A 15,518-nucleotide genomic window follows, 5' to 3' on the forward strand; every position below is an offset into this window, starting at 1 on the left:
TAAATAAAAAATATAAAAGATAGTAAACAAAATAAAAAAATAATAAACAAAATAATTATAAAAATAAAATAAAAAACAATATAAATGTCTAGATCGTTTTTAAAGCAGATGTGTTATTTTGGTATATACGAGATAGAGTGGGAGAGTATTGAAATTAGAATGAGTGATAGGTTTACCAGTTTGAAAAAGAATCTAATCGGAATTAATAGTTCAGTACTCCATTTAAATGTAGATGGATTACAACACGAAGCTATAATAAGGTGATGTATCAAAACAAAAACCATCTGTCAAATCTTTCCTTATAATATTTCACATGGTTGGCAACATTGCACATCGAATTCAAGTAGAAATTACGCACATTGGCAGCGAATGGAGACATCATCTGCACTAAATGGACTACCCATTTTTTTGTGCCATGATTCAGCCCGTATAAATTTGAAAATGTTTAATTGTTCTAAAGACCAAAGTCGGCATCATTTTTTATATTACTTTATTATTAATTTATTTATTTTATTATTTCTATTATTTATTATTAAATATTATTCAATCGATTTAAATATTTTTATTTAAAAATGTATCTATCTTTGCAAAGAAACACAGCTATAATACCCTTTATCTGATTGCTCTAAACAGCTGATGCTTCATATCGATCTATATAACCCTAACACATTTGATGTGTTATTGTGAATGCAACCAAACAATGACAATCAAAATAGATTATTTTTTGCGAGGAACACATCAGCCAAGCGGACAGACAGACGGAACAACGTAATTTATAAAAACAAAAAATTTCAAAATAAAAAGTATTGGAAAATCCAGCGAAAATAAAAAAGAAATTATTACAAAATGGTAAGCCAAACAAAAATCCATTAAGAAAAATCATGTTCAATAATCGCATTTTAAAATCCCTGTAGTTTCATTTTAGTGGCTTCAATATGATGTTCCCCGAGGCTGGACGTAGCTTCAAGGCATCATACAAATGTTTTTCGGTATCCATGTTACCGGGCAATGAGCGCCAAGATGTGGAAAATGGTGGCAAGAGTAAGGAAGCAAATCGAAGCTAAGAAATTAATTGATTTAAAATAAAAAATATATATTTTTTTATTTTTGTTATAGTCATTATGCCACCCTCAGCATTGGATTCCCTGACCCGCCTCAATGTCGAATACCCAATGCTGTTCAAATTGATTAACAACAAAAAAGCCCGAACTTCACATGCTGGCGTTTTGGAGTTTGTGGCCGATGAGGGTAAATGTTATCTGCCCTATTGGATGATGGACAATTTGCTGCTGGAGGAGGGTGATATTCTAACCATAGAAAGTGTCTCCTTGCCGGTGGCTAAGTTCTCCAAATTTCAACCACATAGCACAGATTTTTTGGATATTACCAATCCAAAGGCGGTGTTGGAAAATGCTCTCAGAAATTTTGCATGTTTGACCACGGGAGATGTCATTGCCATTAAATATAATAAAAAGGTGTATGAGTTGTGTGTGCTGGAAACAAAACCGGGTAATGCTGTGAGCATTATTGAATGTGATATGAATGTAAGTCCAAGACACAATTTTGGAGTAAAACGGTGGAGAAATCATTATTTTGCAAATTTTAGGTGGAATTTGAAGCCCCTGTGGGCTATAAGGAGCCAACAACATCCAAGAAAGTAGAGCCACAAGAGGAAATGCCCCAGGACCATGTCATGGAAGAGGTGGTGGAAACCTTTAAAGGTTCTGGGGTACGTTTGGATGGTAAAAAGAAAAAGGACAATCAATTGGATGCACCAGTCATTAAGAAGGTAAGTTTGGCCAATTCATATTTTTTGGTTTTTATTAATTTATCGATTGCTTCTTGATTTTCCTTTCAGATTCTGGCCCGTGGCGTTCCCGATTATGATTATCAATTTGGTTATTTGAAATTTGATCGCACCATTAAGCCGATTAGTGATCGTGTGGCAGAAATTGATGCCACACCAGCGGTACAAGAAAATTTCCAGGGTGAGGGATTTTCAATGAAAAAATCCCGCAAATAAGGAAGACAACAACAAAACAAAAAGATGTCCTTTTTTAAACAATAACAAATACATACATCTATATATTCTATCTCGCTTTAGCCATTACATTTATAAAGAATGAATTTGAATTTTTAACAAAATATCGTGTTGTTGTTGGTTGTTGTTCTTACAATGGTATTGTTAGCTTAATCACTTCGGGTGCCTTGGCTGGGGGTGGTGGTATCAGAGTCATAGGTGGCAACTTCTTAATCTTACGACCAAAACGACCATCCTTACGTTGCCACAAACCGGAACGGGGACGATTACCCAAGAGACGCATTCTTTGCGCTGAACCAATGTGTTCTTTGTTGTGTTCAATGTTGCTTACACGGCCCACTGTGGCCATACACGTCTTATCGAAGGCATATTCACGTTTCGAAGGTAGCTGTACCACAACCTTGTCATCGAATTTGCGCAAAATGGTACCATATGTACCGGCAGCATGTATCAGATGGCAGGGATAGCCGGGATTCTTTTCTAAATTGTGAATTCTGGTGCCGACGGGCAGGGCACCCAATGGATAGGCATCACCTTCATTGGGGCGGACTAAAGCGAAAAAATTAGAAATCAATTAAACTTCTCTTTTCAAGAAATCTCAATTGCCACTCACCTGGAATACGTGGAATAAAACGTGATGTCTTAATAATATCACCCTCCTTCATGTTTTCGGTGGCCAAAATATATTTCAGTTCATCGCCCACACCGACCAAAGCTATCTTCGCCGTACGACAACCATCATCCAAAATCTCAATTACCTTCTCCTCTTGCGGAGGTCCTTCCAGGGGACCATCACGTACCCATTTAATCCAATGATATTTCTGTTTAAGGCCACCACCAATACCCTTGGCCACAACACGACCCGTAACCGGATCACGACCAGCCAAATGAGTTATAGTCAATGGTTCAACGGTATATTCATCTTTAAAGTGGACAATTCGTCTAAATTGCTGACCATTGCCGGGTTTGGGTTTCTCGACAACTTTTGTTTTGGTTCTTAGCTGGATGGCGGCAGCTGTGGCAGTGGCGGGAACCAGCAGATTATGGCGTTGTGTTTGAATGGCACAATTGGCCATCAGTCGTGTTAAATTATTCATTTTTTAATTAATATTATTTATCGTTGATTATTTAACAAAAATGTTAGTCGCCAAATGCGAGAAATAATGTGTGAGACGACAACATATGCAAAAGGTGAGGGCTGTGAAAAGGCCTTTGACAATGTGAAGGGCTGCGATTAGTCTGCAACGTAACGTAAACTACAAAACAAAGTAAATACAATTGACTTATTTGTTTTTTTGAAAAACAATATTAAAAACATTATTGTAATTTCATTTTGTGCAAATATCCCTTAAAAACATTAAGAGAATAACAAATGCCAAAAAAATAATGCATGAGAAACGAGAAATGTGTGCAAAAGATGAAGACTGTGAAAATCAATTAGTTGATAACGTAACGTAGGCTGGTTGACATGTAGCAAGGGTTATATTATGAATATTATACAAGTAAAAAATCGTTATATTCGACAGGACCGATCATTCTAATCCTTCCACCATAGGGATAATATTTTTTAGTTACAATATTCTCTCATAGTCCAATATTGATCAATTTGGTAAGGGAGATTGCCATCTAAATTGAAACAAAAATATCAAATCCACAAAATGTTGTACAAAAATGTGTCTAAAAATCTCTACAGCACCTATAGAGCGGACATCGTTTTATGGGGACTAAAACAATAAAACCTGGACCGATATTGATAATTTTTGGTAGGAAGATTTGACACCCAAATCTGGAGGACATTACATTTTTATATCATTTTCTACGGAGACCAGATTTCAATCTAAGAGCCCTCGCCAGGACTACACATTTATCTAGAAAATGTTGTGGGGTATATAAAGGCTCTGAATTTTTATATACAACGTTAATACGACTCCTGGAGGTCTAAACATTTTTATAGAATAATTTCTAAGGCCTCCAGAGATAAATACATTTTTATAGAAAATGTACATTGTTATAAAATAGTTTACTAGGCATCCACAAGCCTCTACCTTTTTCTTAAACATTTTCCGAGACCATTAAAAAGCCTGTTAATCCTGCTTAAAGCCCACATAGACCCTTTAAAAGAAAATTGTCCTTTGTGCATTGTACGGTTCAACTTTTTATTACATTCATAACATCCATAAGAAATTTTTGCACCTCTGGATCTTGCATCAGTGCTCGCTTTTTCATACTCAATACCATTGCCAAGACATCGGGACATTTCTCTTTTTCACGACTGGTACGCATATCATTATCCTGACCGACGGCCGTCTCATCTTCATCCCCAGCACTTATGGCCCCCGATGGCATATTACTTGTAGCCGGCATGCTGTTATCATCATGGGAATCGGAGACAACCGGCTGTTTCACTTTCGGTTTGTATTTCCTTGGTGGTGGTGGTGTTGAAGTCGAAGCAGCAGCTGCAGCAGAAGAATCTTTTAATTTGTCACTTCTCTTGTGATAGGGCCGTTTTTGTCGTACTCCATCTTTCGTTTGTGGTTCTTTTTTGTGGTTGTCACCAAATGTGGCGGCGCTGGCACCTGTCGCGGAATGGGATTCCATTAGTTGACTGTTGTTGCTGTTATCTTCTCCTGTACTCTGTCCGTATTCATGCAGACGACGTTTCACATGAGATTGCAGTTTGGCCTTGATGTCATGTTGTGCCGTCCTATCGTCAGGTGGTGTTGATGGTGCTGGTTCCAATTTGATAGTTTGTAAATTAAGATTTTCACTCATTTTGTGTTTATTTAATAAAAGAATCGAATGAATGAAGAAATATTGAAAAACGTTCCAACTGTTACGAATGGGATGGGATAAGACAAAATGCCCGATAAAGAAGAAGTCATAAAAGAAAACGGAAAGTTACGAATGAGGTGGGAGTGGAGACAATGAAATGAACATCATAGATATGCTTAATGAACTAACGGAACTATATTCATGAAGTTTATTTTCTTGAATTCTCTTTGTATTTAAGTGTAAAGAAGGCGTTATTACACGTTGTTTAATGTCATATCTTTCATTTGAAGTAGAGTTTCATAGTTTTCAGGTTTTAAAAGTAATATTTAAATAACAACCAAAATAATAGTAAATTGAATACAATTTCAAATAAAAGATAAAGTTGAACACTTTTTAATGTCTATACTGCCATTATTGGTGTGTTCCCGTACTGCAAGAATCTACAATATTTTACTATTTTCTTCGTAGTAAAAAAGTAGCAAATTCTTTACAGTGCAGGAACAGACCATATGTATATTTAAAATGTAAACTCCTGCATCAATACATTGCCCTCTTTCTGTAATTCAATGAATCTTTGCATTACTTACAATTTTTTCCTATTTTCTGTAATTTTTATACAACTTATATTCAAATTGAACATTGCAAAATGACAGCTGATCCAAAAATGGTTGATTTTGCAAAATCTTACTGCAAAAATTTTTTTGTTATTGAGCTGTCAAACTTGCTCTCTCACTTGACTCAATTTTACTGGATTTTTGGGTAAACAGAAAAAATTTAGTAACATTTGGTAACAATTGTTACCAAATATCGAGTAAACAGACACAACTACTACTGAGATTCAACGCGGTTTTTTTTTTGCGAAACAATACAACCCTCTCACAATGTACCAAAATTTGCAACTGTCTTCACATGTTGTTTGTTTTCATATTTAGGTTGCCAAATGCAAAAATGAAAATGAAAGGAATACATTTTTTAGATGCATTATTTAGATGACGCATATGTATTCATAATGATTGGCCTAATACGGCTTTGTGTACATGTAAGAGTTTAAATAAATAATGAGTTATCGCAAAATACACATAAACTATAATAGTTATTTTGTGTACTTTATTTAGGCTTAAAATCCATTTACGATGTATTGGAAAGTTGGTAAGTGGCCAAAATTGAACATTAAATCGCCCATGGCACAATGAATAGGTAGTCCATTTAGCGCAGCTGATGTCTCGATTAACTGTCAAAATGCCTAATTTCTACTTGAATTTAATGTGCAATGTTGCCAACCATGTGAAATATTATATAGAAAAAATTGACAGATGGCCGAGACAAAAACAAAGGTTTTTGTTTTGATACATCTTCTTATTATTGCATCTTGAAACAAAAATTTGGGCAAGAGTGCCCTCAAAAATATAAATTAATTTTTTCAAAGTTTTGCTTGTTTTTTTTCGTGCTTGATGGAAGTCAGTAATCGATTAAAAAGCTGGCAGTCGAAAATAATTGTGTTTACTTGCGTTAAATGCAAATTTGTCATTCAAAAGTGCTAGTGTGTACACCACTGCAAGCACTTCTTATCAGAAATTCAAGTAATTATCGATTATTTGGCGATTTTTATACCCATTTTCACATTAAATTATTCGATTCCATCTTCCATGCTACCTCGTTTCCAATTACTCGATTAGTCACTTAGTCGACCTAAGTATCCCTATTCTTTAAAGTGCACACAGCAAGGCGAGTTAAAAAACAATAATATTATTGTTTAATTTATTTATACAAAAAAAGAAAAACAATAAAATATTGCAAAAAAACAATAACAAAAAATCCCACTAAAAGTGTACGCTATAAAAGTTCTACAAAAAAATTGTTATTTTAATGAAAAAAATTTGCACAATGTTCTATTGAAGAAAAAAAAAAACAAAATAGACGACGGAAAAAAATAAAAATATACATACCGACATCGTAGCGAAGAGAAATAACACACATATACAGAAAAAATACACAACAAGAAAAGAAAAAAACATATTTTTTACACACACACCGCACCGACAGCGGTCGTTTGGTCGGCTCGTTAGTTGATTGGTTAAGGCTAGCAAGGCAAGACAAGTAGTTGTCACGACGGATTGTTGGCGAAGCAGAAGAAGAGAAACGGGTGTGTGAGAGCGGTGCAAGAGAACGAAACAGAAAAGAAAAAAAAATAATATACGCGACCGAACGGCATAGAAACAAACGGCGGTTGACGGAAAAACAACGTGCATACGACGTTTTGTGTTCGCGTTTAGTAAAGAAATTTTTCAATTGAATTAAAAAAAATTGGTTAAGCAAGGGGGAGAACAATAAAACAAGTGAATTGTAATAATAAAAACACATAAAAAATTCATCATTTGTTTACAGATTGCAAAACAAACAAAAAAAATATTGCAAAAAAATATTGATTTTTTTCGTGGTGTGTGAATAAAAATTGTGTTTTTTCTTTTCTTCTTGATTGGCCGCCGTATATTTTTTTTACCATCATCCATCCATATTCGTTCATCGTTTGCTGCTTCGATCGGTCGGTATTGTTTAATTTGTATTGTATTGTGTTTTTGGTTTTTCGTTTTTTTTTTTCATTTGTTTCTGTTTTGCTGAGTATTTGCTTTTACGCAATCGTCGGTCGGTTGCTTGTTGTTAATGGTGGACGTTTTGGTTTTCGGTTTTTTTGCTTTCAATTTGTGATTTTTTATTTGAACAAAAATCAAGTAAGCAAAAATAAAAAAAAAAAGAAGGGGGGGTTGGCGGCGGGGCGTCTTCCGTTTTGATGAGCAGGCTTCGTCGTCGTTGTATAGGCATAAAAACCCGGCCGCCGCGTAATTTATTGTGTATTTACGATTGAGAGAGAGGAAAACAAATCCACAAAAAATACAGGTGGAGTCTTGAAACCGAATGAACGCGAACGGCCGGAAGGTGAAAAGAAAGCAAAGAAGAAGACCAGCAACAACAATAAAAAGAAAAGCAGCGGCTTTTGAACGAGCAAAATAAAATAAGGCGAAAAAAAACAAACAGCAGAGTTGTATTTTCGTCGAGTGTCGTGTCGGCCTCCGATTGTGTGAGACAGTGTGTGTGCATGTGTGTTTTGTGTGCGCGGTATTTATTTTGGTGGATTCTTTATTTTTATACTTTCGTTTCTTCTTCCTCTTTTATTCCCATTTACAGTGTGTGCAATACAAAACAGCCAGCAACAACATCCACATTGTCAACATCACACAACAGGAGGGGAACAACATACAACAATAATATTTAACATCAAATTAACACCACACCACCAATAACAAATACAATAAATAACAACAACAGTAACATTATTCTGTCAGAAACAAAGTGGGGAAGAGAACAGCAGCAGCAACAACAACAACAAGTCAACACAACACCGTACGGTATAGCAGAAAAATACGCGAAATCGATATTTGAATGCGTGGTTTTATATTTGCCGGGATCGGGATCGGTGTTGAGATTTTCTCTCTCTCTCAGTGGTAAATTGTGAATTGTGTTGGAAAACATTACCACAGGTAGGAACAAAAAAGTGCGAAAAGGTACCTAAAATTCTACTTCAAATGATAATAAATAATAATTATCGAGAAATATTGGCCAATATTTATACCAGTTATTTGCATAAATAATATATGTTATAATTTAAGCGTAAATGTATTCACGAATAATAAAAAATCTAATTTTTGTTTTGGTACGTTTATGTCAATTCGTACCTTTTGTGAACAAAAAGTACGCTTGTTACAAAATTAAAAATAGCGCAACTCTAATTACTCTCTCAAGAGAGAGAAACTCTCAACACCGATCCCGATCCCGACAAATATAAAACCACACAATGGGTTTAGTTTAGTGTTGTGTAGGCGCAACAACAAAACACAGTGAGTGAGAGCGAGCAAGCAAGAGAGAGCATGTGTGTTTGGTTGATTGACTGATTGAATGTAATAACGGGCATTAGAAAGAGAACATAAGTGAGGAGTAGCCACTGTGACTACTGTGAGTGAATGTGTGATACGTGTGTGAGGAGAGAGCAAAAAACCCCAGGGAAAGAATAAAATAAACAAATCAAAAAAGAAATTAAATTGGCAAACAACGACGACGAGGCAATCATTGTCGTAATTGTTTTTTTACATTTCCCGGCAAAAGACGACAAACCAAAGCTTGCTGGGCTGTTGTTCACAATTGAATTGTGTGCAAAGCTAGATTTATGAATTGAAAGAAAACAGATAACGGGTATAATTTATTTTTTAGTGTTGGTAAACGTTCAAAAAAAAAGAAATAAAACAATCTGAGACAAGTTGTATTATTTACAAAAGGAAAACAAATTGTGTAGCAATTTAACAAAACAGTCAGAAACAAGAATCAAAACACGAGCAAACGTATCATCATCGTTTCCATCTTCGTACGTAAACACACACAATACCGACGAGACAAGCATTCGTTCGTTCTTTCGCATCGTTGCCGATCCATTTGAGTTGCTGCTTGGGAGTGTGTACGTGTGTGTGAGTGTATATGTGATATTGCGGATTCTAAATTGACAAATTGACGAATTATAGCAGCACAACACAAAATAACTACAGAAACAAAACGAAAATAGCAAGTCAAAAAAGGTAAACATTGTGCAAAAAAATAAGAATGAAAATAAACATCAATATAATAATTGTTGGTAGAAATATGTAATGGAACGTAATGTATACGTATCCATTACGTATGAACCGGTTATATGCAATTAAGGTATATAAACCGTTTTGGAACAACTCTAGTTTAGTAAAAACGATCAGAGGTAGATCCAGAGGTAGGTAATTTTACCCTAATTATGGGGATATCTTTTTTTCTTGAGGGACGTACCCGGTTATTTGATCTCAAACTGTTTTGGAGATATAGTCAAAAAACTGGGTTTTGGCCCCCGATTTTTTTGAAAAAACTCCCTAAATGTCGAACTTCTTGGGTCCATTTCCAAAATTGTGCGATATGCGGCTATATCTGTTGTGGGTCAAAAGATGTGATTCTTAGAACCCCACGAAAACAAGGAAATTCTGTCGCCGTTGTTGGTATCTGTCCATAGGAGAAAGTCTTTAATTACCCTTATTATGAGAATATATATATATATATATATATACAGTGGTGGTCACAGAATTAAAACATTTACTGTGGTAAACATTTTTTGATCAGCCCTCGATTCGTTTGAAGTATTTTTGAAATTTTTTTAATTCAGAACACTTCGATATACTGCACTTAAGAGATTTAGTGTGACAATGGAAAATTATTGCATGCAATTTTTCCATAAATAACGGTTTTTATGAAAATACGTCGACTTTGAAGTGGCCATATAATTAAAACATTGTGTGATTTTTTACTTTACTAAATTTTTTGAAAATATTTTTAAAAAAGCTCTTTAATTTAGTTAAAATACGTAAACTAAGCACCGATAAAATCATTTACTGAGAAAATTTTTTGAAAAAAATTGTAAAATCTATCAAAATTGCCAATAATTTGTACAGTACACCTTACATTCAGAAAATAACCCTTATTATAGAAAATAAAGGTCCGAATGCACCAGAAATTGCTAGAATTAGTAGAAAACAATAAATTATTCTCAAAATAAATAAATATTTGAAATAAAAACTGAAAAAATAGGAATTAACCTAAAAGAACGACTCAATTTCGATAGCCTTTATTGAAGAAGGCCAGAATATGTTTGCAGTATGTTTCCTCACATACTGCAAACATCGATTGATATTGGCATTTATTATACCAAATCGATTGTTCGAGTAGTACAGAATATATTTTATCAAAAAATATATCAGTCACACCAGAACGAACAGAGATCAACACCTATGTTGACGAGAAAACGTTTCTGGTACACAGCAGCATGTTTGATGGTTAACTCCTGACCCTTAAAATCTATTGAACATGACAATATTTTTCCAAAATAATATTTTTTGAATAGAATAATGCCCATTTAGTCTATTTTAGCCTAAAAGAAAGAAAAAAATTACAATTTGACAAATATTTAAAGTCTTGTGTTGAGCATCAAAAATGCTGCTGTGTGGCAGAAACTTTTACTCGTCAACATAGGCGTTGATCTCTGTTCTTTCTGTTGTGACTTGCATATTTTTTGATAAAATATATTCTGTACTATTCGAACAATCGATTTGGTATAATAAATGCCAATATCAATCGATATTTCCTCACATACTGCAAAAATATTCCTGCGTTCTTCAATAAAGGCTATCGAAATTGAATTGTTCCTTAAGGTTAATTCCCATTTTTTCGGTTTTTATTTCAAATATTTCTTTATTTCGATAATTATTTATTGTTTTCTACTAATTCTAGCAATTTCTGGTGCATTCGGACCTTTATTTTCTATAATAAGGGTTATTTTCTGAATGTAAGGTGTACTGTACAAATTATTGGCAATTTTGATAGATTTTACAAATTTTTTCAAAAAATTTTATCAGTAAATGATTTTTTCAGTGCTTAGTTTACATTATTCAACTAAATTAAAGAGTTTTTTTAAAAATATTTTCAAAAAATGCAGTAAAGTAAAAAATCACACAATGTTTTAATTATATGGCCACTTCAAAGTCGATGTATTTTCATAAAAACCGTTATTTATGGAAAAATTGCATGCATTAATTTTCCATTCTCACACTTAATCTCTTAAGTGCAGTATATCGAAGTGTTCTTAATTAAAAAATTTTCAAAAATACTTCAAACAAATCGAGAGCTGATCAAAAAATGATTACCACAGTAAATGTTTTAATTCTGTGACCACCACTGTATATATATTGCGGTTAACCGGTTCTTTGACCTGGAAATACAGTGCCCGGTTTTACGGAACAGATAAATACAGAATGGGTATCATTGTAAAGGTTATAAAAATACCTTTCTATTGAGTGGACTGTATATTATGTGGAAGATACAGTCAAAACCTGGGGTTTCATTTTTTTTTAACTTTTCCCTGAAGTAGTTATTTATTATCCTTATTACCCGGCTATTTTATCATTTTAAAGGTTATAAAAATACCTTTCTATTGAGTGGACTGTGTATTATGTGGGAGATACATTCAAAAACCCGGATTTTAAGTTTTTTAAGTTTATTCCCCGAAGTATTTATTTATTACCCTTATTATGGAGATATATATTTTTCGTATGCGGTTACCCGGTTATTTTCCCTGGATGTACGGGAATCCGGTTTTACGAAACTGATTAATACAAAATGGGAATAATTTTAAAGGTTATAAAAAACGTTTCTATTGAGTGGACTTGGTTATCTTAATTCGTGTGGGAGATACAGTCAAAAAACCGGATTTTGATTCAGATTGATTTTTTTTTTGAAAAACTGTTTTGTATCGGGTACCCAAACTTCCGAGTCAACCCTGTACGTCCTCCTATCAATAGGGTCTTGGGGGTAATTGAACCATTAAATAATTAATCTATATATGGCCTTAGGTAATTTCCCAAATATCGAACACTACTTATAGGTCGATTGCTAGCGACATCGTGCGTACCAAATTCGTAAACCATACTGGTGCCGCATAGCTAGGTATCCTTGTCAGTACCGAAGGTGTTTCCAACCAGCGACTTGAAGACCTTGTTCATACTTCTCAGCTTATAGTGCTTGGGCGGACGGCTTTCAGAGGCTATCCAATGTTACAGCCAATATCATGGAGTAATTGGTGGTCGTTGTCTGCTCTCCATCGACAATTATGTTCGGCAAGAGCTTCATTTCAGCCATCCAAGTGGTGAAAAGTGTGACTGTGGATTTGATGATGGATGTTTTCAGCTATGAAGACGTTAATTCTTTCACACTTACCATTAATAATGTGGTCCGACGCCGATGTTTATTGAATATCAAAAAGCTAGAGGTTGAACCGTTCCGGCGAAATTACCCCTGTTTGGGCGGAAAATGGTACCCCAAACAAGGGCTGAAAATGGTCTTTGGTGTAGTTAACGGTATCAAAAGCCTTCGATAGGTTAATACCAACCCATGATTCCTCAGTTGCACGAATTGCTAATCTTGGCGGCCATGAAAAACCCAGTCTTTGTGAAGCCGATGTTACCATTTGCTATACTTAACTTCCTAGGATCAATACTCAATAAATACTACTATATTTCATATATATTCACGAATAGATGATCATGGTCGATTGTGTGTACCCCATATTTAAAACATGTCATTCAACTCCCTATACATATTTCTTGTACCATTCCAATTGGATAAAAGACAACAACCAACAGCTGTCTTACCTACGTTGCCATAACGTAAGACTAACTAATCTTGTAATGTGTTCTCATTTTATTTTTTTCCTCCGTTCCGTTTTGTTTTCCTTCATTTTTTTCTTGTTTTCAAGTCTTTATTTGCTGCATATACCTACAATTCATTTGTTTTTGTGGATATTTATTTTTATTATTATTTTCATTGTTTCTGTTATTATTATTGGTGTTGTTGTTCTTGCTGCTGCTGTTACTTTTCAAAGAGGTATACGACGACGATTTATTATTGTTATTATTAAAAGAGATTGTGTGAGAGAGAGCGAGCACCTTGTATATGAGTGTGTGTTTTTGTGTCTCCGTACTGTGCGGTGTGTGCTGTGGTGCAGAATTTTTCTTGTTTTTTTTTTCACACAACCAACAACAACAACTACACACAAGTGTGCTGTGCGATGTGTAAGTGCGTGTATGTGCTTGGTTGCTTGCTAGTGTAGTGTACAGAGCCAGTCAGTAAAGAACACAACGACCGACCGATTGCTTGCTTGTTGTGTTGTGTTAGCAGCTAGTCTTTGCTTTGCCTGACTGTGCCTGCCTCTGTGTTTGCTGTTGCTGTAGCCAGCCAGCCTTTTGTAAATAATGTAATTAATATACATTGAACAAGAAAAAATAAGGTTATGTTTAATTCTTTTCGGTATTCGGTGTGTGTTGTGTTTTTTTGTGGTTCATGTTATTATTGTTGCGCGTTGTTGTTGCTGTTTATTTATTTTTTTCTAGAAGAGACAATTAGAAGAGGTGGTGTAGAGTGTGAGTGAGTGGTTTTTGTTGTGCTGCAATCGAAGCAACCTAAATTTTCGGTTAATAAACGGAAAGAAAAAAACAGCAACAGCAGTGTTATTTATAAACGTCCGACGTCCGCAAATCCACGTGGATTTTTTCTTTTCCATCCATTGCCAGCAAGCAGCAACATGAAATAATTTGCAGTGTTCTTTTTATTATTTGGCAAAAAACAAAACAACAAAAAGAAAAACAGAAATATTATTTTTATTTTGGTGGTACAAGGTGGTGTGTATGTACTCGTATGTATAACTCAAGAAAAAAATTGTTTTTGAGTCTGCGGCTTATATGAATGTTTGTGAAATAAAAAAATGTGATTTCTAAAAAAAAGAAGAAAACGTTAACAAAGTGAACATAATTAAAAAAAGGGTTAAGGCTTTTTTAATTGAAAACCAAAATATTGTCACCACATGTCCAACATTTCCCGTAGCCTAGCTGTATCCGTCTGTTTTGTTTGTCTATCATCAACATCATCATGATGTAGCTTGTTTTTCTTGTAATACATGTTAGAGAGTTGTTGAATATGCCTATTTTGAAAAAAAGTGGTTCTTCTTCTTCTATTATTTCTTCTCCAAGGAATTTTTGCAGAACTTTTGTTTTGTTCCTCTCTCCCCCTTTCCCACAAAAACAAAAAACACACATGCACACACACACACTGAGTGTTTGGCATATGAACTGCGGCCGCTGCTGTTGTTTACCGCTGGTTACCCGGTTTTCTCTTTCCCACAAAATTCATCATCCCTTCTCGCATTTATTTACTTTTGTTTTTTCAATTTTATTATTGGATGCGAACGATGCGATGCGATGGCGACAACGACGACACATTGTGTGTTTTGTAAACAAGTTTGTTGGAATAATAGATTTGTTGTTGTTGTTTTTGTTGTGTTCGGCGCTGGCTTCCAAAATTGTATGGTCGGTCGGCTGGACGGTCGGTCAATAAAAATATTTTGAAAACAACATGTAATTGAAAAAAAATATATATTGAAAAAATGAATTCGATTTTAAAAAATTATTATTTTTATAGATTAGTTATGGGAACCTAACGATAATAAGCAAGGAATAATAATCCATAACGCTCAGAACCCTTTACACTATCAAGGACTAAAGCATCAGCCAATTCCATAGCGATGTTAATAGTGTTACAACAACAACAAAAACATTTAAGAACTCATCTCGACTGGTATCGAAGACTGTAACCTCTAAAAACAATGACCATGCTGTCTTGGGATTTAGTTCAGAACCCTAGAACTCCTTTATCGAAGGAAATCGTAAAAGGGTCTATATAAAATAATACTATCATAAAAATATCTTCGTCTTCTTTTTTATTATAGATTCTATTCCGAAGCTCCAGTCTGGCTTAGGATTTAGTTTAGAACCCCAGAACTCCTTTACCGAAGGAAATCGTGATGGAGGGAGTTATTGACAACCACAAGAGAGTCTTTATGAACGATAACAAGAGAGTCTTTAAGAACGTTTTTATTAGAGCATTTCTAGAAAAAATGATCTTCCTAAACGACTTGAAAAGTATTATCCTAGACGTCTTCAAAAATGATCTTCCTATACGATTTGAAAGGAAACTTTTAGGTCGACTTGAAATGAGTCTTTTTGGACGACTTGAGAGGAATCTTCATAGACAACTTGAA

General features: G+C 34.5%; 3 protein-coding genes across 3 annotated transcripts; 1 reads left to right on the top strand and 2 right to left on the bottom strand.

Moving 5' to 3' along the window:
* The first annotated feature begins 391 nt into the window (after positions 1 to 391).
* On the top strand, positions 392 to 2,023 carry LOC133328645 (ubiquitin fusion degradation protein 1 homolog). Its single transcript, XM_061537188.1, has 5 exons — positions 392 to 427; positions 915 to 1,041; positions 1,117 to 1,544; positions 1,607 to 1,789; positions 1,859 to 2,023. The coding sequence occupies exons 1-5, from the start codon at positions 392 to 394 to the stop codon at positions 2,021 to 2,023; spliced, it is 939 nt and encodes a 312-aa protein (XP_061393172.1).
* Positions 2,024 to 2,171: 148 nt separating this feature from the next.
* On the bottom strand, positions 2,172 to 3,173 carry LOC133328633 (large ribosomal subunit protein uL2m). The gene is made up of 2 exons (XM_061537176.1): positions 2,655 to 3,173; positions 2,172 to 2,590 (listed from the first exon to the last, which is right to left on the bottom strand). The coding sequence occupies exons 1-2, from the start codon at positions 3,136 to 3,138 to the stop codon at positions 2,172 to 2,174; spliced, it is 903 nt and encodes a 300-aa protein (XP_061393160.1). The 5' UTR covers positions 3,139 to 3,173.
* Positions 3,174 to 4,189: 1,016 nt separating this feature from the next.
* LOC133328646 (uncharacterized) lies at positions 4,190 to 4,813 on the bottom strand. Its single transcript, XM_061537190.1, has one exon. The coding sequence runs from the start codon at positions 4,811 to 4,813 to the stop codon at positions 4,190 to 4,192; it is 624 nt and encodes a 207-aa protein (XP_061393174.1).
* Positions 4,814 to 15,518: the final 10,705 nt, after the last annotated feature.

Source organism: Musca vetustissima, unplaced genomic scaffold (genome assembly GCF_032173495.1).
Source record: "Musca vetustissima isolate MV318-11 ecotype Yass unplaced genomic scaffold, APGP_CSIRO_Mvet_v1 utg1071, whole genome shotgun sequence".
Lineage (NCBI taxonomy): Eukaryota > Metazoa > Arthropoda > Insecta > Diptera > Muscidae > Musca > Musca vetustissima.